Source organism: Oryza glaberrima, chromosome 9 (assembly GCF_000147395.1).
Source record: "Oryza glaberrima chromosome 9, OglaRS2, whole genome shotgun sequence".
Classification (NCBI taxonomy): Eukaryota; Viridiplantae; Streptophyta; class Magnoliopsida; order Poales; family Poaceae; genus Oryza; species Oryza glaberrima.
In genome coordinates this window covers 18,201,971-18,223,594 of record NC_068334.1, presented here as the reverse complement: position 1 = coordinate 18,223,594, position 21,624 = coordinate 18,201,971, and the positions used below count along the sequence as shown (strand labels likewise).

Below are 21,624 nucleotides of genomic sequence, written 5' to 3'. Positions count from 1 at the left end.
AAGCTGGAGCACTGTGATGAGAAGAAATGGCGGATGCATGGGCGGTTTATATAGCGGGAAGATCGAGTTGGGTGCAATGAATTTGGCCGCTTTTTAAAATTTGTTTATGGCATTTTGGAGTTGACTTGGTGATATAAACGGTCAGAAACGAAACCGAATTTAAGTAAATTCAACGCATCTGCAGAATGATGCAGCCGTGTAATGGAAAGGAGAAATTTCGAGCCATTTCTTAATTCGTGTACTCTCACATTTTAGAATGTAAAGAAATTGTTGAAGTGAAGGCACGTCGTAGTGCAAATTAAACGGCAGCCGGCAGGTGACCTGAGCATGTTCAGAGATTAATTTACGCATATGTGGTTGATAAATATGATGACTTTGCAGGGTCAACTTGTTAATTGGAGCATCAACAAGTATAATCATCCCTTCTAGTAATAAGGATATGTTTGACATTGGTTACAGTTAATAATCCTGAGCCCTGAACTCAAATATTATATGGTCAAGTAAATCATCTAGTATATATGTTGCACAAACATTATCTCTGAACTCAATTATATGGCCAAGTAAATCATCAGAAATCTCAATTTTGAAACGAGATGTGAAGCTCAATATAGACTATCTGTCCTAAATTTACTACAAATCCAAAATTACCTGAGGTCTGGCCTTGTTTCTTCTTAAAATGAAATAGGACGGCACCGACCGATTCAGCTAAAAAACAAGTTTAGAATTACCTCTCTTCGATCATATTACCATACTGATTATTGTTTCTATCCTGAAACTGGATTATTAAGACTTCTGCAGCGAAAAACAGATAAAAATTCGCAGCAGATTAATCCGTGAAAGCCGTCATAGCTAGTACAGGTTTTTGTGTCCACATGACATGAACGTGAAGCCCAATCATCCGGCAAGAATGAAATGTATTAGTCTCCCATAGAACACACATGCATCATGCATGATTAGTCGCCAGTTGCTACTCATCCTCCTCTTAGCTTGGGAGAGATCGATCGCCTCGGACTTTGCTAAGTTGACCCTAAAACCACGGCGATCAAAAGCATTTTGCCATTTGATTAACCGGGCACCAATAAGATTAGGAGCTTAATTAAGCAGTTAACCTGCGTTCATGGAATAGTTTGCGTCGTCATGACAGGTTGATGACGCAACTCGTCAGTTATGTCAGGTAAATGTTTTGCAACAAACACGAGCCATGAGAATAGCCCATGGGCTGTCTCGGTTTCTGCATGGGCCTGAACTGAAGTCTGAAGATGCATGCACAGCCCATTACCTATCTTTCAGTCTGTTTGAGAGAGCTCCACTAAGCAATTGCAGTTGCATAGTCCAGAAAATAATTTTGAAGCCATAAGTTAGTTATCTCAGCTTCTACGGATTCTCACGTGTTAAAATTTCACCTACTGATTCTTGGAATATAAAGCTCACCTAACCTAAACATATCCTATGATGATCTCTGAAGACTGAAGCTCTCAAGAACAACAGAGGCTGTGTTTAGTTCACACAAAAATTGGAAGTTTGGTTAAAATTGAAACGATGTGACGGAAAAGTTGGAAGTTTGTATGTGTAGGAAAGTTTTGATGTGATGGAAAAGTTGGAAGTTTGGAGAATTATTTTGGAACTAAACACGGCCAGAATAAACTGATCTCTGCACTTGTTGTGCGCATGATCATCTGCTCGTACTTTATCGGTTCAGAATCATCAGCAGTACTAGTACAGAGCATTGACGTTACATGGCACCATCAAGAACTGCAAAAGAACACGACAGTCCAGCAGAAATGGATCAGATACAGAACCGAGTTCCTTCAGAGAGATGAGAGATCTGCTGCTATCATGCTGCATTGTAATTTGTATAGCGATGACATCATGGCGGTCATTCATTCCTTTGACCGGCTACGAAGTAATAACTTCCCGATCCTCAATTCAGCAAACGTGGTGCTCATCTCGAAAAAGGAGGGAGCAGAATGCGTAGGAGACTACAGGCCTATCAGTCTCATACATGGAGTTGGGAAGCTAATTTCAAAGGTACTTGCACTGCGCCTACAGCCTCACATGGGGATCCTGATTAGTCACGCCCAGAGTGCTTTCATAAAGAAAAGATGCATACATGACAACTTTATGTATGTGAGGAATCTGACAAGAAAATTCCACCAAACAAGAACACCGACTCTTTTGTTGAAGCTCGACATAACCAAAGCTTTTGATTCGGTTAGATGGGATTACTTAATCGACCTCCTCCAGAGAAAAGGCTTTACATCTCGGTGGACTAACTAGGTCTCAAACATCCTAGCCTCGTCGACAACAAGGGTCCTCCTCAATGGATGCCCAAGATCGCCTATAAAGCATGGAAGAGGCCTCCGGTAGGGTGACCCCCTCTCGCCGCTGCTATTTATTTTAGCCATCAACCCACTCCACCACCTTCTAGAGAAAGCAACAGAATTAGGACACATGTCCCCTCTTCGCGGAAGAGCTCCCAGATTCCGAACCTCCCTCTATGCAGATGATGCGGCCATATTCGTGAACCCAAGTGTCCAAGACATGACAAATCTCACTGGCTTTCTAAGCGATTTTGGGCAAGTGACGGGCCTCCGAACAAACCTCAACAAAAGCCAAATTGTCCCTATCTGGTGTGATAGCATTGATCTCTCCAGCATCATTGGGATCTTCCCAGCAGGCCTAACAAACTTCCCAATGAAATACCTTAGCCTACCTCTCGTGGTTGGAAGGCTCAAGAAGGTCCACATTCAGCCCTTAATGGACAAGTGCCGAGCGCGTCTCGCTCCTTGGCAAGGCAAAATGATGTCGGCTGCCGCTAGAATCTGCCTAATGAAATCAGTCCTCACGGCGCAGCCCATCTACCACCTAACATCACTAAAGCTACCAGACGGAACCCTAGAGGAGTTGGACAAAATAAGAAGGAAATTCCTTTGGGCGAGGGGCGAAAACATCTCGGGGGGAAAATGTAAAGTCAACTGGAAAAGGGTCTGCAGGCCAAAAGATTTGGGTGGCCTAGGTGTTATGAACCTGCAATATTTCGCATCAGCTCTAAGGCTCAGATGGCTTTGGAACGAATGGGTGGCGCCGGATAAGCCTTGGGTGGGATCTGTGCTACCATGCAATCAGCTAGACAAGGACCTCTTCGCGGCCGCAACAACAATAACGGTGGAGATGGCAAAATTGCACGCTTTTGGAGCTCAAAATGGCTAGACAATCAAAAACCGCAATTGATTGCCCTAGATATTTTCGTGGCCTCTAGAAGAAAGAATAGAACTGTGCATGATGCCTTAGCAGAAAACAAGTCGATACGAGATATTGATGTCTCTCGCATCTTCGAGGCGAATCACCTCCAACAGTATGTCCGCCTCTGGAGAATGATCAGAGATATGAGGCATCTAAGCGAAAACCACGACAGCATCCGATGGAACCTCACAGCAAATGGGTAGTACTCGGCAAAATCGACCTATCGACTATAATTCCTTGGGGCTGCCAAATCTACCTTCTATCAGTCAATCTGGAAGGCATGGGCGCCGCCGAAGTGTAAGTTCTTCTCTTGGCTGGTCACGTAAAATAGAGTATGGACGGCAGACAGGCTGGAAAAAAGAGGATGGCAAAACCAAAAGATTTGCCCACTTTGTTATAATGTTGATGAATCGGCCCTGTATCTCCTGGCCAAATGCAGACTCACAAAGAGGATATGGGCAGAAATGCAGAGATGGACCGAGACTGACCTTCAAATGGACAACTGGGAAAGCTGTCACTCAGTCGAGCAATGGTGGACACTCGTAACGGAATCTCCAAACACCCCACGCAAGCCTCTCAGGACCCTGGTGATTTTAATCTCGTGGGAAATCTGGTGCGAAAGAAACGCAAGAATCTTCCGCAGCAATGCATCTACGCCATCCTCAATTCTAGCAAAGATCAAGGAGGAAGGGAGAGCATGGGTCAAAGCAGGGGTTTCAATCCTGCAGGAGTTCGGAATTTTGGGAAATATCACTTAATCCCTGCTTTTTGCCTCTCCTCTTGCGGGTTATTTGTTTCGTTTTTTTTTTCATCTAACCCTGTATATATCTCGCTATATTTTTTTCCTACTCTATTAATATATTCAAGGCAAAGCTTTTGCCTTCCTTAAAAAAAATGAGAGCACTCAAGTGTTCATCACATACTCGGCTCCTCTGCAACAGTGCAACTCGTTTGGGATCATTTGAGACGGATTACTCACCGGATTGTCAAAACGAATCATTTGCTCCACGTCTCGAAGAGTTTAAAGCACTTATTTTAAGTTAATTTATTAAGTTTATTTATCAAAATATTTAATTTATATTCTTGTAATCATGTAAATAATCTGCAGTAACAATCGGTCCAATACTCTATTTCAAACGCTTTTGCTTAATGAATGAGCTGGTGCAAAGCACTCAAGCAGATGGAGAAGGAAAAGCAGGACGTTGATGGTGTGTCTGGTGGTTAGGCTTCAGGTTGGTAGAAGCTTTTCCATATCCCGTCCGTTGTGCACAGTTGTACTACGGCTGTGTTCGGATGGCTGTCTGGCGCGGCGCACGTAAAACCAAACGACTTATTAGTGCATAATTAATTAAATATTGATTATTTTAAAAAAAATAAAAAAAAGTAACCTCTCGGAACTATTGCGGTCGGCCGAATTTCTCCCTGAACCCGAAAACCAGACATCACTCATCCCGAACTTTTAATACCGGATAAATTACCCCCCTCAATACTGTTTTGAGCTGTTTTGACTGAGAAAATTGACATGTAGCCATTGTCAGGATAGGGTTTCGCCACAATGCCACTTTGAAATGTGGCTTCGTTATAATGCCATCTTCAAACAAGGCCGTATTGCTACACTGCCATTTTGATCAATTTAGGTGATTTGCAAATGTGTTCCACCATGATCTGACAATTTTGCCCCTATGACCATTTCATTGACTTGCTTGGGAGAGATGGATCCCCATCCAATCATCATCTTCCTCCCGACAAGCCGACACCGCTGCCTCCAAACCAGCTGCAGCCACTGCCATAGATCCAGCCGCCGTGGGCTACCCACCACAGAACACGCATGGCGCTCGTGGGTGGGAAGCACACCGCCGTCCGTTAACCCCGCCGTCGTCTCCTCCGATTATTCTCCCATCTCTTCTCTCCTCATTCTCTCTCTTGATCATCTTCTCTGTTCATCTCTGCTCTGAGTCCTCTTGATCCTCTTCTGGGTGATCTTTTTGTATCCGGATCAATGGCAACGATGAAGAAATTAGTACGAGGGATGGCAGGGCCAGGGCTCGTCCGGCTGGTGGCACGGGCGGTGCTCCTCACCATCGTCGTGTTCTCTCTCGTGTCGCTCAGGCTAGCGCTCTCGCCGGCTACGGCGGTGGCCGACAATGGCGAGCTCTACCTGCCAGGTCGTGGGCGCCGTTTCGCGAGAGGCACCACGTCGTCGTCTTCCGCGCCGGCAAGCTCCGGGAGGTCGCCGACGAGTCCGTCGACGTCATCCTCTTCGACGGCGATGCGGTTCAGGTTGGCGTCATCAATCGCATCCACAAGTTCGGCGGCGTCGCTGCCTGTTTCGCCACGTCGAAGTCAACGTTGCAGCTGCCTGACATTGCCTTCGACGTGGAGAAGACCGACGCGTCGATGAGCGCCGCGGTGATGACTGTGTCGGTGGGACCTCACCGGAAGCTCCTCGCATTGCTGGGGAGCAAGAAGGACGCTCTAGGCTCTGGCTGGTCTCGAGGACGTGCTCCTCGAGCAGCGCAGAAGCAGCATCGGCGGCTGCGCCGCGCGGAAGTAGCACCGGCAAGGGCATTTGGGTCAAAGCAAATAAGAAAAACGGAAGAAAACATTTGCAAATCACCTAAATTGGTTGAAATGGCATTACAACAATATGGTCTCGTTTGAAGATGGCATTATAACGAAGTCATATTTCGGAGTGGTATTCTGGTGAAACCCTATCCTGACGATGACTAAATGTCAATTTTCTCGTTTTAACTAGAGTTTGCACACGTGGTGCTTATGTAGCAATCCAGTCAGCAAATAAAAATAAAAATACCTCACTTGGGCCCACCTGTCATACCCCTCTCCCCCCGGTCGCACTCTCTCTCTCTCTCTCTCTCCCGCGTACGTGCTCAGGAAGGCGGAGGCGGAGCTCCCCCAGGTGACGGGCGGCGGAGGCGACGCGAGGCCCGGCGGTTTGCAGCGGCGCGGGACGTCGGCGAAGAAGCGAGGTGGAGGTGGAGGTGGAGGTAGAGGCGGTGCCCAGGGGTGGGAGGCGGGTGGCAGCGCAGGGACAGGCGATGGGCTGGAGGAGGCGCGGCGCTGGCACCTGCGGGTGGAAACGGAGCTCCCGCGGGCGGCGGAGGCGGAGCTCGCCCGGGCGACGGGCGGCGGAGGCGAAGCTTGCCCGGGCGGCCGGTGGTTGAGGCAGTGGCGGCCGACGACGGAGGTGCAGGCTGACCAGGCGCTAGCGGTGGTTGTCATGGTCCCTTCCGTGGTGGCGGCAGCGGCGGTGGGGCGCGCAGGGAGGACGGGGTGGGGAGCGAAGCCCCACATGAGCGTGCGCGCGGTGGGGTGACGTCGGGGACGGTGCGGCTTGGGAAGAGAGAGAGGGAAAGGGGGCAGAGAGGGCTCCCGCCTCCGCGACCCGCGTCGGTGCCGACCGCCTGCCCCCGCCCGCCGCCAAACGCTCGTCGCTGCCTCCACTCGCCGCCGCGCCCGACGACACCCAACAACTTCGAGGCGTTGAGCTCCGCGTTCCACCCCAGCTCGGCCTCTGCGGCGTGCAGCCACCGCGCGGCGGCGCCCTTCACTGTCGACACCACCGCCCGCAGGTGCAGGCACCGCGCCTCCTCCAGCCCACCGCTCGTCCCCGCGCCGCCGCCCACCTCCCCACCCCGGGGCACCGCCTCCACCTCTACCTCGCTTCTCCGCCGATGTCCCGCGCCGCCGCAAACCGCCGGGCCTCGCGCCGCCTCTGCCGCCCGTCTCCCGTGCGAGCTCCGCCTCCGCCGCCCGTATCCCGGGGGAGCTCCGTCTCCACCTGCGATGCCGCCTGCCTGAGCACGTACGAGGGAGAGAGAGAGAGTGCGCGACCGGGGGAGAGAGGGGTATGATAGGTGGGCCCAAGAGAGGTATTTTTATTTTTGTTTGCGGATTGGATTGTCACGTAGGCGCCATGTGTGCAAACTCAAGTCAAAACCGCTCAAAACAGTGTTGAGGAGGGTAATTCGTCCGGTATTTAAAGTTCGTGGTGAGTGATGTCTTGTTTTCGGGTTCAGGGGGGAGGCTGACCGCAATAGTTTTTTTTTCTGGGGGTGGGTAATTCGTACTTTTTCCTTAAAAAAAGATTAATATAATTTTTTCAATCAACTTTCGTATATGGTTTCTCAATGAAAATTAATCAACTTTGCAAAAAAAAATACATGGTTTCTCACTGAAGTCGCATTTTCATCCTTTTAACTATAAAATCATTTATTTTTCACCCTTAAGTTTCGAAACCGTTAAGTTCAAGTTTTACCATGAGTTCAATACTAAGGTTGAGTTCTTTTCTAACTCATCTAGCTCATTTTCTGCACGCACTCTTAAAAAAATTTCATACAAAAGTTGTTTTAAAAATTATATTAATCTATTTTTCAAAAAATATTAAATACTTAATTAATCATAAGAAAATGCATCGCTCCGTTGTACACGGGAGGTGAGCTCCTCCCGAGCACAGCTTAATGGTGGTTCGTGCCACGTCTAGAGTAACAACCCTAATATACCGATGTGGTGCCCCCTATCTTAAAATATAAAAATATAGCTATGTAGTATTATAAATGTATATATAATTCTTAACGAGATAGAAAGTCTGTCTGATTTCAAAAGCTTAGGAGGAAAAATGTTGTAGTTTGCCATTGTTTGGCCAATTACGCATAATATGCCAAACAGTGTATTAGCGATAAAAAAATTATAGTTCAAACTTTTATGTATGTGTTAGTAATGATTTAAATGTTAATGCTAAAATAGAAACTATGGTAAAAAAAAACCTTAAAATCAACTTTAAAATTAAAAGGCAAAAGATGCGAAGTATTTTAAGGCGAAAAGGACTTTGATGAATTTCGAGTGGAGATCAATGGACTTTAATTACCTTTTGTGTAAGTACCGTGTATATTTTTTTCGCAAGATTTTATCGTGGTACCTTCCTCGTTTTAGAATAAGGGGCTGTTTAGGATGGGAGAGACTTATTTTAATTGCTCTCACAAAAACATAAGTCTTTATGGAAGGGATTAAAATTTCTATGAGAGGGACTAAAATAAGTATTTCCCATCCAAACACACAACCTTGATCTGTTCAGCTGAGGGCTCGTTCGGTTCACAGGATTTTTAAAACATAGGAATACTATAGAAATACATATGCAAACCTATGGATTGAAAAACACATGAATTTTTCCTATGCTGTTTAGCAAGCCAACCAAAAAAATGCAAATATTAGATTGGAGTGGTTTATTTTTTTCCTATGCTTTTCCTTCGAGAATGGAGGAATGGAAAACTTTCCTATAGTTTTCCTATGGTGCATTCCTATGAAACGAATAGTAGTTTAAAACTCATTCCTGTTTCTATGTTTTTCTTTTGCAATTCCTTTAAAACGAATAAGTCCTCGTAGTATTAATATACTACATTACACTCTACTCCCTCCGTCTTATAATATTGTAACCTAGGACTACGAGTCTTATTCTAGGACTACGAGTCTCATCCCATTCTAGATTGCAACATTATGGGACGGAGGGAGTATATTAAATTGAAGTTATTACACTGATGGAATGACAGTAGTAGGTAGGTGCACTGTGCTGCCGTCGGATTCGCCTCTAGGCTCTCTAGCTGCCGCTTGCTGCGACGCCACAGTTCACGAGGCAAAAGGACCCCGTCAACTCGAGCCGGCCCCGCCACTCCCACTCACCTCCACTCCACGCTTTAAGCCGCGCCGCGCGCGCGGCGCGGCGCCAACCACCTTGCACTGCACTGTCACTCGCGGACGCCGCGAGCCGAGCTGAGCTACGCCATGGCGGGGGCGGTGGTGCTGGCGCTGCTTCTGCTGCTCGCGGCGATGGCGGCGGCGTCGGTGGCGGCAGCCGGGGGATGCGCCGGCGAGGCGTTCTCGGCGAACCGCGCGTACGCGGCGTGCAGCGACCTGCCGCGGCTCGGCGCGTCACTGCACTGGACGTACGACCGCGGCGCGGGCGGGGAGCTGTCCGTCGCGTTCGTGGCGGCGCCCGCGGCGCCGGGAGGGTGGGTGGCGTGGGGGCTCAACCCGGCCGGTGACGGGATGGCCGGGGCGCAGGCGCTCGTCGCCGTGCCGTCGTCGTCGGGCGCGTGGGAGGTCCGGACATACAACATCTCCGGGTACGCGCTCGGCGAGCCGGGGCCGATCGCGTTCCCGGCGTCGGACCTCGCCGCCGAGCTCGGCGCCGACGGCCGCGTCAGGGTGTTCGGCACGCTGAGCCTCGCCGCCTACGGCGGCGCCGGCGTGCTGAACCAGGTGTGGCAGGTCGGCCCCGCCGTCACCGGCGGCGTCCCCGCGCCGCACGCCATGGGCGGCGCCAACCTCGCCGCCAAGGCGAAGCTAGACCTACTAACACAAACCACCACCGCCGCCTCCTCCTCCGACGCCATCGCCAAGAAGCGCAACGTGAGCACAAACTCTCATCCGGATGTGGAATTTCATCTAAATAGTTATTAAATTTTTTTAAAAAAATAACATTAATGAAATATATCACTTCACAAACATATATGACCAAATTTAAGTTTTACAAGATGCAAAAAACAAAACAAATTAAACTTAAAATAGTTATCATACATTCATGGCTATATTTGTTATTTTTGTTACAACTTATATAAGTTGAATTTAAACTTGTTTGTTTGCAAGAAACGAGGGAAGGGATGAAATCACTCTCCCCTCTCATCCATCCATCCATCCATCCATCAAACCGCATCGAATTCTCACCAAACACCATTGCTAAAACCTTCAAAAATCAATCTCATTTTAATTTCTTTGGACATGAGAAGATCCATGGATTGCTCAACGCCGTGAGCTGGGGAATCCTGCTGCCCATGGGGGCGATCTTGGCGAGGTATCTCAAGACCTTCAGATCGGCGGACCCGGCATGGTTCTACCTCCATGTGAGCTGCCAGCTGATCGGCTATGGCGTCGGCGTCGCCGGCTGGGCCACCGGCATCAACCTCGGCAACATGTCCAATGGGATCACCTACACTCTCCACCGCAACATCGGCATCATTGTCTTTGCTCTTGGCACCCTGCAAGTAAGCATCAAAATCACACATCACAATCTCATAATTAATATTTAATTTAATCCTCCTATGTCGTTTGGCTCCCTTCTATATATGAATGATCGTGTACTCGAATATTGATCATTACCCTCTCCATTATTCATGTTTAAACTTTGACCGTTCGTGTTATTCTTTTTTAAAACATCTAAATACTTAAATAGATGTCATATTACCTAAGCGTGTTAATTACGTACTAAACATAAGCAATAAACTTCTGTTTATCATAATCTAATCATTTAAAAATTATTAGTGATCAAAGTTGCAATGGTGTTAGTTCAATTATAAAGGAACGGAGGGAGTAATTTCGTTAGAACTCGATCAACGGTTCAGATCACTTTTACCGCCTTTACTGTTAGAATTTTACTATCAGTACATATCACTATAAAAGTACTAAATTTTGTCGAAATCGGGTACAGATTTTTGCGCTGTTCTTGAGGCCCAAGAAGGAGAACAAGTACAGGGTCTACTGGAACATGTACCACCACTCCATCGGCTACACGGTGATCATACTGGGGATCACCAACATCTTCAAGGGGATGACCATCCTCGGCGTCGAGCAGCGGTGGAAGACGGCCTACGTCGCCGTCCTCTGCCTCCTCGGCGTCGCCGCCGTCATCCTTGAGGTCGTCACATGGGGCATGGTGGTGAAGAGGCGCAATGCCGAGAGCAAGACCTTCAACAGCGCCTCCAATGGCCACCTGCCTCGCCATGTGTGATTTTTTTTTTAAGTTCTTTTTTGGGGCTTTTGTTTGTGCTGTGACAGTGTTCATTGTGGTGTGTACTGTAGCATATCATAGATTTTCGGTCTTGTGAGTTTTTTGGCCTGCATATCCTTTTACCATGAGCGTTATGCATTTGTAGTACATTAGAGTGAAGATTGAGTGTGTAGTGACCAGTTGCAGTGAGTATGTTTGGGTTTACATGGCTAATCCCATTAGATAGCTTTTGAGTTGAGGGATTTTATTGTTTTTGGAGAGGTACAGAGATGTACCACAAATTTTTAGTATTAATTTATGGTATATTTACACTAAGTGACTTAGGATTTCAGAGATAACAAATTTTACAACAGAAAATATGGTAACTTTTGATATTTCCTAGACTGTTGAAATATATTTTCGAGTTTCTAGAATGTTTTTGTGTAGGTTGCAAGCGAGATTGCAGTTGCAGGCTTGAGATGCGGCTTGATTGGGTCATTGTCCGGTAGGATCCCGCATTGATCAATTGATCACGCACTTGGCGTTAAGGTCCCATGAGAATGGCACTTTTGCTAAAGTTGGGCGAAATGCTATCTGTGAGGCAGAAAGCAAGATGTCGAGAGCTCGAAGTGCAGGAAACGAAATGATGCAATTCGATCAAAGCAACATCTGAATGGCATTTTTCAGTTTCTTGCACCCTTTTTGACAATTACTGCGAATCTTGCATATGCCTCGAAATGAAAGTTTTAGAGAGAATTCATCTCAATCTTTAGAGGAGACGAATCAAGAGATGCACTCATTATCTTTTTATGTACCACTGAGGCACTGACAGAGGAAAAGGGAAAAAAGAGGGGAGGGGAGGAGATGTTGATCTTTCTTCAAAGGAGTGACACAATTCATGTTGTTTAATCCATCGTTGCTGTACTCTTTTGCGTGATTTCTGTTGAAAAGAAGCAAAAGTAAAGATTTGTGCTTTCTTCAAAGGGCGGAATATTTGATACGGTGCACTTCTCTCTTACAAGTCACAAAAAGTTCATTTACTTCAGATAATCTGCTTTTAAGTTTGTTAGAAATTCAACACTACATTTTTTATGTCACTGGATTCAATAGGAAAGAAAGAATGAAGTTCTTTAAAGGGAAAAGTAATGAATAAACTTGATTTGTAGTTTAGAAATAGCAGCGCATAACATTTCCAGGTAAAATTCGGTTGATCAAACCTTTTCCTAATATAACAAATATTTCACAGCTGTATCTAACAAACGATTTTGATCACTCATCTAACATAACCATCACGTTATTAACCCCTTTCCAGTATCATCTACGCAACAATTTGCACCTTAATTACATTCATAAAGTCATAAGAGCATCCGATCCCACATTCCCACCTAATTTAGTCCGTACTTTACTACGCTAGACAATACTAGTCCCGTAGTCACACACTAGACGACCTTTCCCTATTTCCTGTCAATTTCAGACATCCCGGTTCCAATCTAATGCTCTGTTCTACCGCAAAAGCTACCAAGGGAATTGGTTCCCTGAATGTGACAATATTTTTTTAAAAAAAAAGATATGAAAAACTTGACCGGCGGGGAAAAACAGTCCCCACAGCTTTTCACTAATCCAAATCCAGCCAAGAAAAACCACGAACCCTAGCTCTTGACACACGGACTAGCATCAATGGTTCAGGCCTTAACCTGTGTTTTGAGGCCCCTGCTCAACTTCCTTGGACTTGAAACAAAGCTTCAAGTGGCCACCTTCAGTTGGTGGTTGGAGGGGCAATCTGAAGCAACGTCATGTCAAAGGAAAGAGTTGAGCTGTATAACTGAAAAAAAAATATTAAGTTCAAATAAAGCATGAACCAACAAGTGATGTATACTATCTCACGTGTGTGGTAGGAACAAAGCATCAAGTGAAACAGAAGCATCCGTTCCTTCTCTTTGGATTAGAGGATTCAACCAGAAGAATCCCGGATCAGAAGGTGCTATCAACTTATTATCAAGTACCAATCAACATTGAAAAGAGATCAGGCATTTGTTGGGTAGCAATTTGCCTCGTGTTGTGTCGTTGGTAAACGCATTACGACCCAGAAGTTCTCAACTGTCAGTATCTCACCAACCCTTGCAACCGTTGGCCCTGTTACCATTTACCAACCACTGTTTACATAAGATCGATGCTACACAGCCATTCTTCAACCTGGGAAACAAGCCTAACTTCATCCAATAGAAACAGAAATAACAGTCTTAGCATGGTAGCAAAACCATGAAAGATAACTTGATCTAGGGTTTATACAGGAAGAAAATGGAAAGAACAACAGTGGTGGTTAAGTTTCTAACTAGTGTTGCATGTACTTACATATAGGTTTAAGCCCTGAAAATTTCAGAAATCTCTGAAGCTCATCTTAGGATCATCGTGTCTTGAGCTCCCCCGTCTTCCCCTAGTGCTTCCTCTCCCTCGACCTCTACCCCTGCCTCTTCCTCTACCTCTCCTCATAAAAAATGACTTCCCATGCTTCATCTCAATGAGCGAATGCAACAGCTCATCGCACAAGATGCAACCCTCATGCAAAGTAGCTCCATCCTTAAGTGGGGTAGTTTTCTTGTTAAAATCAACTTCGATGATAGTAGACTCACATGTTGGGCACTTCTTATCTGTAGTACTGATCTTATGAGCGGCATGTGGGAGCAGGACAATGCAGTTACATCTATTGCAGTAAAGCCGCCATTTGGGTGCGCTGACTGGATCAAGAATTAGGGTACCAGTACACTCAGGACAAGCACAAACTCCTTGAGTGATCATAGATTGTTTACATGTGGGGTGCAGGCAGAGGAAGCATGGCATGCCAGCCCCTTTCCCAACCTTGCCAGTGTCATCAAGCTTGAGTGCACCGAAGAGTTTGTCGATGCCTTCAAATGGAGGACTGTTGTAGCAAAAAGGACACAGTGGGAAGGATTTTGCATCAGGGCCAACCATTGAGAACAGTAGCAACTCAAACCCATCAAGGGGGCAAATGATTTCCTTGTAAAGCTGGAAGAATAGGATTATTAACCATGAGTTAACATGAACTGACCATTGGCACAAAAAATTATACAAAATAATAATGCACATACTTAAGAGTTCAACACGCACATTTTATATCAAAGAAAATACTGAAGTTGTATCAGTAGGTTATGTTAAGCATTAAAGTGGATAAAAAAAATGAAGTGGTGAACATAACAATAAGGACAGCAAATGGAATACATGAAGAAAGTAACAAACAAAATATCGCAATATGTACTGAAAACAAAGAAAACTATACAGCAGGGATCATAACATCTAGGGAACGAAAATATCTATCAAAAGTAGCATTGCATGATTCCGCGATATTCTTGCAGTTCAGTTCCTTATGTTGGTGCTCAGAAGTAAAACAACATGATGCATAATTTATCCACATGTAAACAAGAAAGAAAATTTACATATATAATAAAATAATGTGCAGTTCAAGCAATCACCTTAATGGAACCGTTCTGGGGAAGATAGTAGACCTCTTCACAAGTTACACAGTACAGCCTCATTGGCTGAGTGGAAATGTACTTCATATACCGAGCACATTTTCCACACTTGCTCAGTAAACGTCCAGAGTCAGCCAAAGGTGAAAACTGTGCTTCGAACAAAGCATCCATGTTTTCAATCTGCAAGCATATGTTCATTTGAAGCAACTACATGAGCTGATGAGCATATCATCAGTGATCACAGAATGAACCCACTATCAACAAAATGGAAGTTTATTTATGTTAATCATGGCTAGCGCACCCAGTCCTTATTTCAATTAACTATGAAACAGATTGATGCAGCACTAAACAGGATCAACTAAGGAAGTTTGATTCAGACGAAACACATCTTTAGGCTTAGGCACTAATAATTTGACCACATTTTTTCACTGTTTTCAAGGAACCATGCATTAATGAATGACATCTAGTGATGATCAATGATAGCAAATCATTTATGAGCCAAATTACCCCTCAGATCTATCAAATAAAATTGAAAATGTGATGCAAATACTGGAATAAGAAAATTTAACAATGCGTTATGCACCACATACAAGAGGTCCTGTAAAACTAGCAAATTGCAGTTTTCTTCTAATTCAAGTAAGTTAAAAAAGTTCTATACAATCTGTACATTCTATTGATGGAATTTGGGTTGTTAAAAACAGTATAAAACATTACACAGTATGAAATGCAAGAAAGATTACACACTTTGGAGGATCCGCTCTGTTGAGGATGTTAATTAGTGACCGTTCCAAAATACCATGTAAAGATACTACAAGGCATGAGGAAATAACACTACAATCAAGAAAACAACAGTGTTACAAATTATTAACCAAACATATTACCTTTTTCACAAAGTACGAGTACTTTTTCATAAACTGCTGAAGAACATGCTGCACAACTTGAAGATGGTCAGCTTCACCTTTTGCAATTAGAGTAATCTGCTGCTCAATAAACCTTCGGATATCTGGTAAGCACAGATCAGCATCAATGCACTGATACCCTCTTATCAATGTAGTTCCCAGGGGTGTTGGTACTAATCTTCTTCCGGAATTCACCTTCAGGAAAGATACGTAGCAGCATTAAGGCATTTTGTATATTTACACAATGACAGCCCATAAGTGGGTGTAAAAGTTCACTACATAAGAAGCTCACAAGGGGATGGGTATAAAAGGATTCAACTAACCTGAACATAATTACGCTCGCAGATGTTGTTTACATGCACAGGAATTGATGCATCTGTACCTATGCCATTCTTCTCCATGAGAGAGATCAATTCACTCTCACTAAGGTAGTCAGGAGGTGTGGTGCTACCCTTAATGAAGAATGATAATTATGAACATTTTCAGACCCAAAAAAAAAAAGGTGAGCTCATGTGATGTGAATAAATTCACAAGCCATACCTCATATATGTCAACCTTATGGATGCTAACAGCATCGCCCTTTTTATATGCAGGGATATTATTCTCACTCACAGCCAGCCATGGCATAATAGAAGTAAATCCTTTAGAAGTGACCCGGTTGCCAACACAGTGGAAAGTCTCTCCACCTGAAGTGAACTCAATGGAAGTCCTGAAAACCATTTGTCAAAGGAAAAAAGTGGTAATGTTCATATAAAGAGATAATGATGAAATTTTCAGATATTGAGATAAGGATGGTGACAATAAGCATACTATAACAAGATTGCAGTGAAACAGAAATAACTTGGTTATTGGTTAATAAAAATAGACACAAATATTAGCACTCTACCTCGTATATCTACAATCAGGACTGACAGTGCCAATAAAATGCTGACAAATGTACTGGTACAGCCTCCAAGCATCAGTTCCCAAAGCTTCTTCTGTTGCCAATCTCATTGGAGTTATTGGGGGATGGTCCCCAGCATCATGACCCTGTTTGGGCTTAACAAACCCAGTGTCCAGTAACGTCCGAACATCATTGGACCACAAAGGATTATGTGCAAGTGCAGCGAGTGCACTTCTAAAATCAAATGATGAAGGATAGGCAGTGCTCTCTGTACGTGGATAACTGTACAATGACAACTATTAGAACTTCAATAGAGAAAAGGAAGATACATTATTAACTATACAGCAAATCAGCAACACCTATGTAAGCAGTTTCAGTTTTAGCGGAAACATACACACCCTGTTCTTTAGTCAAAACGACAATTTGATTAAGGCTGTGTTCTTGGGTGAGGGTTGGGAACCCTCACCTCCAGCAAGGAAAACGGAGCGATGGATTAGTGCACGATTAATTAAGCATTAGCTTAAAAAAACTTAAAAGATTATGATTTTTTAAAGCAACTTTTCTAAGAATTTTTTTTGCAAAAAGTACACCGTTTAGTGGTTTGGGAAGCATGCGCGTGGAAAACGAGGGAGGAGAGGACGGGAACCAGCAGAGTCGAACACAGCCTAAAAGATCCAGCAATATTGTTGCATACAGCAAATAAGCCCATATCAACTTCAAACATGTTATTAACATTTCCATAGAACAAAGGGAGAATATGTAGTACAAAATTAATATTTCTGGGGTTCATTTTTGAAACCTGATGAATCCTTGGGTATAAAGCCTTTCTGCCAAGTGCATTGCTGTCTGAGGTCCAATACCTAGTGCACTTGATGCAACCTGGATAATAAAAATATTTAATAAACTTACACTTGAATCTAACAAGAAAATAACTATAATATTGTATTATGTCAATCAAGGGCATCTGAGGTAGAGAATAGGAAAAGATGTATATGTTAATACATGATCATATGTAGTAGAACACTGTAATATCAGCAATATAATTCAAAAGAAGCATGTAAATCAGCTAACATACACCAGTGCACTACTCATAAGTACACACAGTGAACTTTGCCGATAACAAAATAGTAACCTTGGTAGCATCATTGTTCAATGAAGAACGTGATTTAAACAAGGAGAAATACAATTAGTCTTAAGTTGTTGCACCTTAAGCAAATTAACTGTATTAAGGCCAGGCGGGCGGGCTTTGCACTCTTCCTTCACTGATATGTCGGTTACTTTTAAAATACCATCACTGGTCACCATCTTTTGGAACATTACAGTAACCTGCAAAATTGATTGATGAAATGATAAATGTTAGAAAGAATAGAATGAAATCATTTGGTTATAAACTCAAGAATCTTACATCAAAATCAAAAAGTTTCTTCCTATCCCATTCAAGCTGAATTTCATTACCATCCTTGATAACATAAGTTTTCAAGGACCAAAATTTCTCTGGTTTGAATGTGGTAATCTGCTGATAGCGTTGTACACAGAATCCAAGTGTAGGTGTTTGGCATGGACCATACCTGATATAGAACAGGGGGAAGAATTGTAAGACAAAATTCTGCAGAAAATTCTAAAAACATGAACCAGACAATAATACATATTGCTATGACGAATTGGCTAGAAACAATCACTCGAGAATTAACTTTTGCATTGGCAAAAAAGGGGGAAAAGAAAGAAGAGGCACAGTAGGAATTGAAAACTTCACCTTCAAATCCAGATGAAACACAAAAAGGCATTCAGATTAACTAAAGAATGCCTAACATCTCAAGCTTGTAAATAAGTTATACAACATTTCCAATTTCCAAACGCAGAAAATGTAAGGAGTTGATATGCAAACTTTTACGTTGATGCTACAGATACAAAACCTGGAACATGTACAAAAAGCTGTAGATAGTACGCACACAATAAATTATATATAAAAAAGGCTAGCATACAGTTGATTAATGACTCCAGGTTGCCAAAGGGATATAGAGAACTCACGAAATTACTCTTGAGTCGAGATTTCCATATTTTCCTTGAAAATATCTGGTTTGAAATCGAGTAAATGCTACTCCTACCTTCAAGTCAATTTCTTGGCGAGCATCAACTGCTAGTGCCTCGTCTTTACTTGGCAAAACAAGATTATTCATAGCATCCATTATATCTTTCTCAGTAACGGACGAAAATTTGGCTCGGAAAATTCTTCTGCCAACCTCACTTTTAGGAATTCCAGTGCAATCAATTACTGGAATATAAGAGTGTCATTGTTATTACATTGACATAAATATCTGTAGGTAGAACAGAGCAGGATTTATACATGTAAAGAAATCGAATGAAAAGTTTGTGTACAAACAGCATTAATCAGGGTCTCAGTGCAGAATAAACTCTCATGCATACAAAGGGTAACTATATATTTTTCTCATGCAAAAAGCGTAACTGTATACAGATTTGAGGAATCCAGAGCAATCCAGTTCACTGAGCAGTTACCTCAGGCCTGAAGCATTTCTCCATCTGGTGTTTTCTGAATTTTGGTCAGGTTGTTTACATCTATATTTGTTTTCACACTTCACAGAGTACAGATTTTACCCCAAAAAAGGACACATAAAGCTCTTTGTACACCAACCCAGATTTCTAGTACACATACCCATGGAGGTCCTAAAACAGGATAGCATACCTTCATAGCATATGTTTTCTCCTTCTCGGTCACAATCAAGCCAGAGTACCAAGTAGGTGCAGCCTCGAGCTTCCTGAGCTAGATGCCTGCGGATATGAGCCTTCGCAAGAACCATAAATCAGTGATCAGTTTCATACCTAACCATGGAAAACTATGGTGTTTTTGCAGGTGTTGTGATAAAGCTTTATAGAGAGGAATTTTATCCACCATCTACAATTAATCCAAGTTTGTGGGATTCATAGATGAACATGAACTTCATTTAAAAAAAATGAAGGGCAGCAGTAATCACAACATTCGTAACATTAGATTGTGGATACTACAGCTAGAAGCCAAACGAGCAATTATGGAGGAAAGGATGAAATAAGATGCTTCAGCATTGGCTAAACTAAACAGTAGAGTTCAAGTGGGAACATGTGACATTCATGTAGTACTTGGTGAACTTATTCTTGGATAATGGACTTAATTGAGTAGGCATAGCTGCTAGCTACTAAGTACTAAGCTTCGGTAAGAACTGTGGAGAAATGCTTTACCTTAGGGTTGCATTCAGATCGCAGAACTGGAGCCACAAATAGATCCATTGGATCAGTCCCTTCCCAATTCTGATATGCAGGTGGAAAATCTACACTGCATGAGAGGTATCACACAGTAACAATAACGACAGCCTTTTAGTCCCAAACAAGTTGGGGTAAGCTAGAGATGGAACAGAACTCAAGTCACATGAACCAAACAAGATAATGATGATGACAAATGCATGTTTTATATTCGAAGTCAGCATTGAAAACATTAGTGTCTGCTATATTGATTATTATCCAGCTATAATGGAATAATAATCAATCATTTGCATCATATATCAACCTTGCAAGTTGCAACTATGCATTGGTCAACTGTTTCTATGTAAAAACAGTTACATAGAGAATACGCATGTACAATAGTTGAGATATGTAGTTCTTGATTGCACAGAAAAGTAGCAGATCACGTGATATAATCATGACAAAGGCACTTAGAAGAATGGGAGAAAATATGCACAAACCTCAAGACATGTCCAATGACTGATGTCACTTTGAAAAATGCATGAGAACCCTGAAACATCCCATCAAACTCATGGACATCTGTACTTCCCTTCCTTGTAGACATCTGCATGAACATCGAAAAAGGTTTTGCAATGACATTCACCTCAGAAAAGAAATGTGTAATGCACAACAGCAGTGAAAGTGCGATACTTCTGAACAGCTAAGGCAAACAAACAATTTAAAATCTGACCCACGTGATATAGATAATGTATCGGCAACAACCACCCAAAATGCATGGCCACCTCATGCCGCAGAGATATTGGATAATTACATAAAATTCATCTATAGATTTACTAGCTTAAGCAGATGTCTTTTGGTGGAAGCAGGGGATATTTGATCATTCATCATAAGGAAAGGCAAAGACATTGTACAATTTTACCATGTCAGTCCACCCAATCCTATCAGCTCTATAATATCCTTGAATTTTCCCAGTCCCTGAAGCTACCCCTACAGTGGCAATGGTGCCCACGGTCTACCAAGCAAAAATCCCTAGCCATTGTCCTAATAACATCTCACTACTTTAGTTTCTAGGGCAGAACTTGCGCTGTGAATCTACGGCGAAACAATCTACAGTCGGGTGATAGCGATTTCATGCCATGGATAGATCAGGTAGTTACATAACATTCATCAATAGATTTATACTAGCTTAAGCAGAGGTCTTTGGGTGAAAACGGGGATATTCATCATAAAGGACAAATCCATTTACCATTTTACCATGTCAGTGAATCTAATCCTCTCAGTGTCTACCATCTTTGAATTCCCCAAGTCCCTGGAACTAACCCTACCGCGCAATGATGTCGACGATCAGCCAAAAGCCTCAAACCCCTAGCCATTGCCCTATAAACAACTCACAGCTAAAGTTCCCAGGTTAGAACCTGCTATGAAACAATCCACGTTCGGGTGTTCAAGCCACAGCCGAATTCGAATTCGAAAACGAAAAAAAAAAATCAAACAGGTTGCGGATGGTTTTAGCGGGCGGGAGTGGGGGACTTACGCGGCCGCCGGAGAGGGCGGAGGCGATGGAGAGCGCGATGCTGGGCTTCTCCGCGACCTGCAGAAGCGGCGATCCGAGAGTGAGGGCGAGAACATCTGTGTGGAGCGGAGAGTCCCCCCGGGTCGCTGCGGCCGCCACCGACGGCGGCCGCCACCGACGGCGGCCGCAACGCCGCGCGGTACGCCGGGAGCGGAGCGGCTGGTGCTGCTTACCATCAGAACCGTGGGCGCCATGGGCGCGGGCGGAGAGGGGAAGCTCGCCGCCGGGAGGAGGAAGAGTGGAGGCGGAGAGGCGGCCGGAGACGAAGACGAAGACGGTTTCGGATCGGAGTGTGGTTTTAGTGGGCTGGGTTTTGGGGCCCCCCCCTCCACTGTGTTCTTGGGCTTTCCAATTTGGGGATGCTGAATTTTCTCTCTTTTTCTTGAGAGGTTTGGGAATTGGGATGCTGATTTTGGTTAAGAAATTTTGATCTACTCATACTCGTGATAATTTTAAAATATGATCCTACTGACGATGTGCAATAGTATATCAGAACTTTTTAGGTCGAAAAACACTTGGAACAAAATGAG

General features: G+C 43.8%; 2 protein-coding genes across 2 annotated transcripts; one reads left to right on the top strand and one right to left on the bottom strand.

Annotated features, from left to right (window-relative positions):
* Positions 1 to 8,940: 8,940 nt before the first annotated feature.
* Positions 8,941 to 11,356, top strand: LOC127783939 (cytochrome b561 and DOMON domain-containing protein At3g25290-like). Its single transcript, XM_052311096.1, has 3 exons — positions 8,941 to 9,666; positions 10,044 to 10,298; positions 10,742 to 11,356. Exons 1-3 carry the CDS (start codon positions 9,040 to 9,042, stop codon positions 11,039 to 11,041), a joined length of 1,182 nt encoding a protein of 393 aa, XP_052167056.1. The 5' UTR covers positions 8,941 to 9,039; the 3' UTR covers positions 11,042 to 11,356.
* A 1,910-nt stretch (positions 11,357 to 13,266) lies between these two features.
* Positions 13,267 to 21,440, bottom strand: LOC127784808 (DNA topoisomerase 3-beta). The gene is made up of 15 exons (XM_052312194.1): positions 21,268 to 21,440; positions 21,056 to 21,112; positions 20,022 to 20,125; positions 19,522 to 19,615; positions 18,992 to 19,091; positions 18,319 to 18,562; positions 17,696 to 17,858; positions 17,497 to 17,616; positions 17,090 to 17,169; positions 16,294 to 16,572; positions 15,948 to 16,116; positions 15,731 to 15,859; positions 15,390 to 15,602; positions 14,509 to 14,688; positions 13,267 to 14,044 (listed from the first exon to the last, which is right to left on the bottom strand). Exons 1-15 carry the CDS (start codon positions 21,286 to 21,288, stop codon positions 13,397 to 13,399), a joined length of 2,601 nt encoding a protein of 866 aa, XP_052168154.1. The 5' UTR covers positions 21,289 to 21,440; the 3' UTR covers positions 13,267 to 13,396.
* Between the last annotated feature and the right edge of the window lie 184 nt (positions 21,441 to 21,624).

Coding starts and splice junctions, on each gene's coding strand:
- LOC127783939 (XM_052311096.1), top strand. CDS start 9,040: ATGGCGGGGGCGGTGGTGCTGGCGCTGCTTCTGCTGCTCGCGGCGATG. Junction 9,667..10,043: donor CCATCGCCAAGAAGCGCAAC/GTGAGCACAAAC, acceptor GGACATGAGAAG/ATCCATGGATTGCTCAACGC. Junction 10,299..10,741: donor TTGCTCTTGGCACCCTGCAA/GTAAGCATCAAA, acceptor AATCGGGTACAG/ATTTTTGCGCTGTTCTTGAG.
- LOC127784808 (XM_052312194.1), bottom strand. CDS start 21,288: ATGGCGCCCACGGTTCTGATG. Junction 17,170..17,496: donor ATACAGTTAATTTGCTTAAG/GTGCAACAACTT, acceptor TTTATTATCCAG/GTTGCATCAAGTGCACTAGG. Junction 15,860..15,947: donor ATAAGGTTGACATATATGAG/GTATGGCTTGTG, acceptor TTCTTCATTAAG/GGTAGCACCACACCTCCTGA.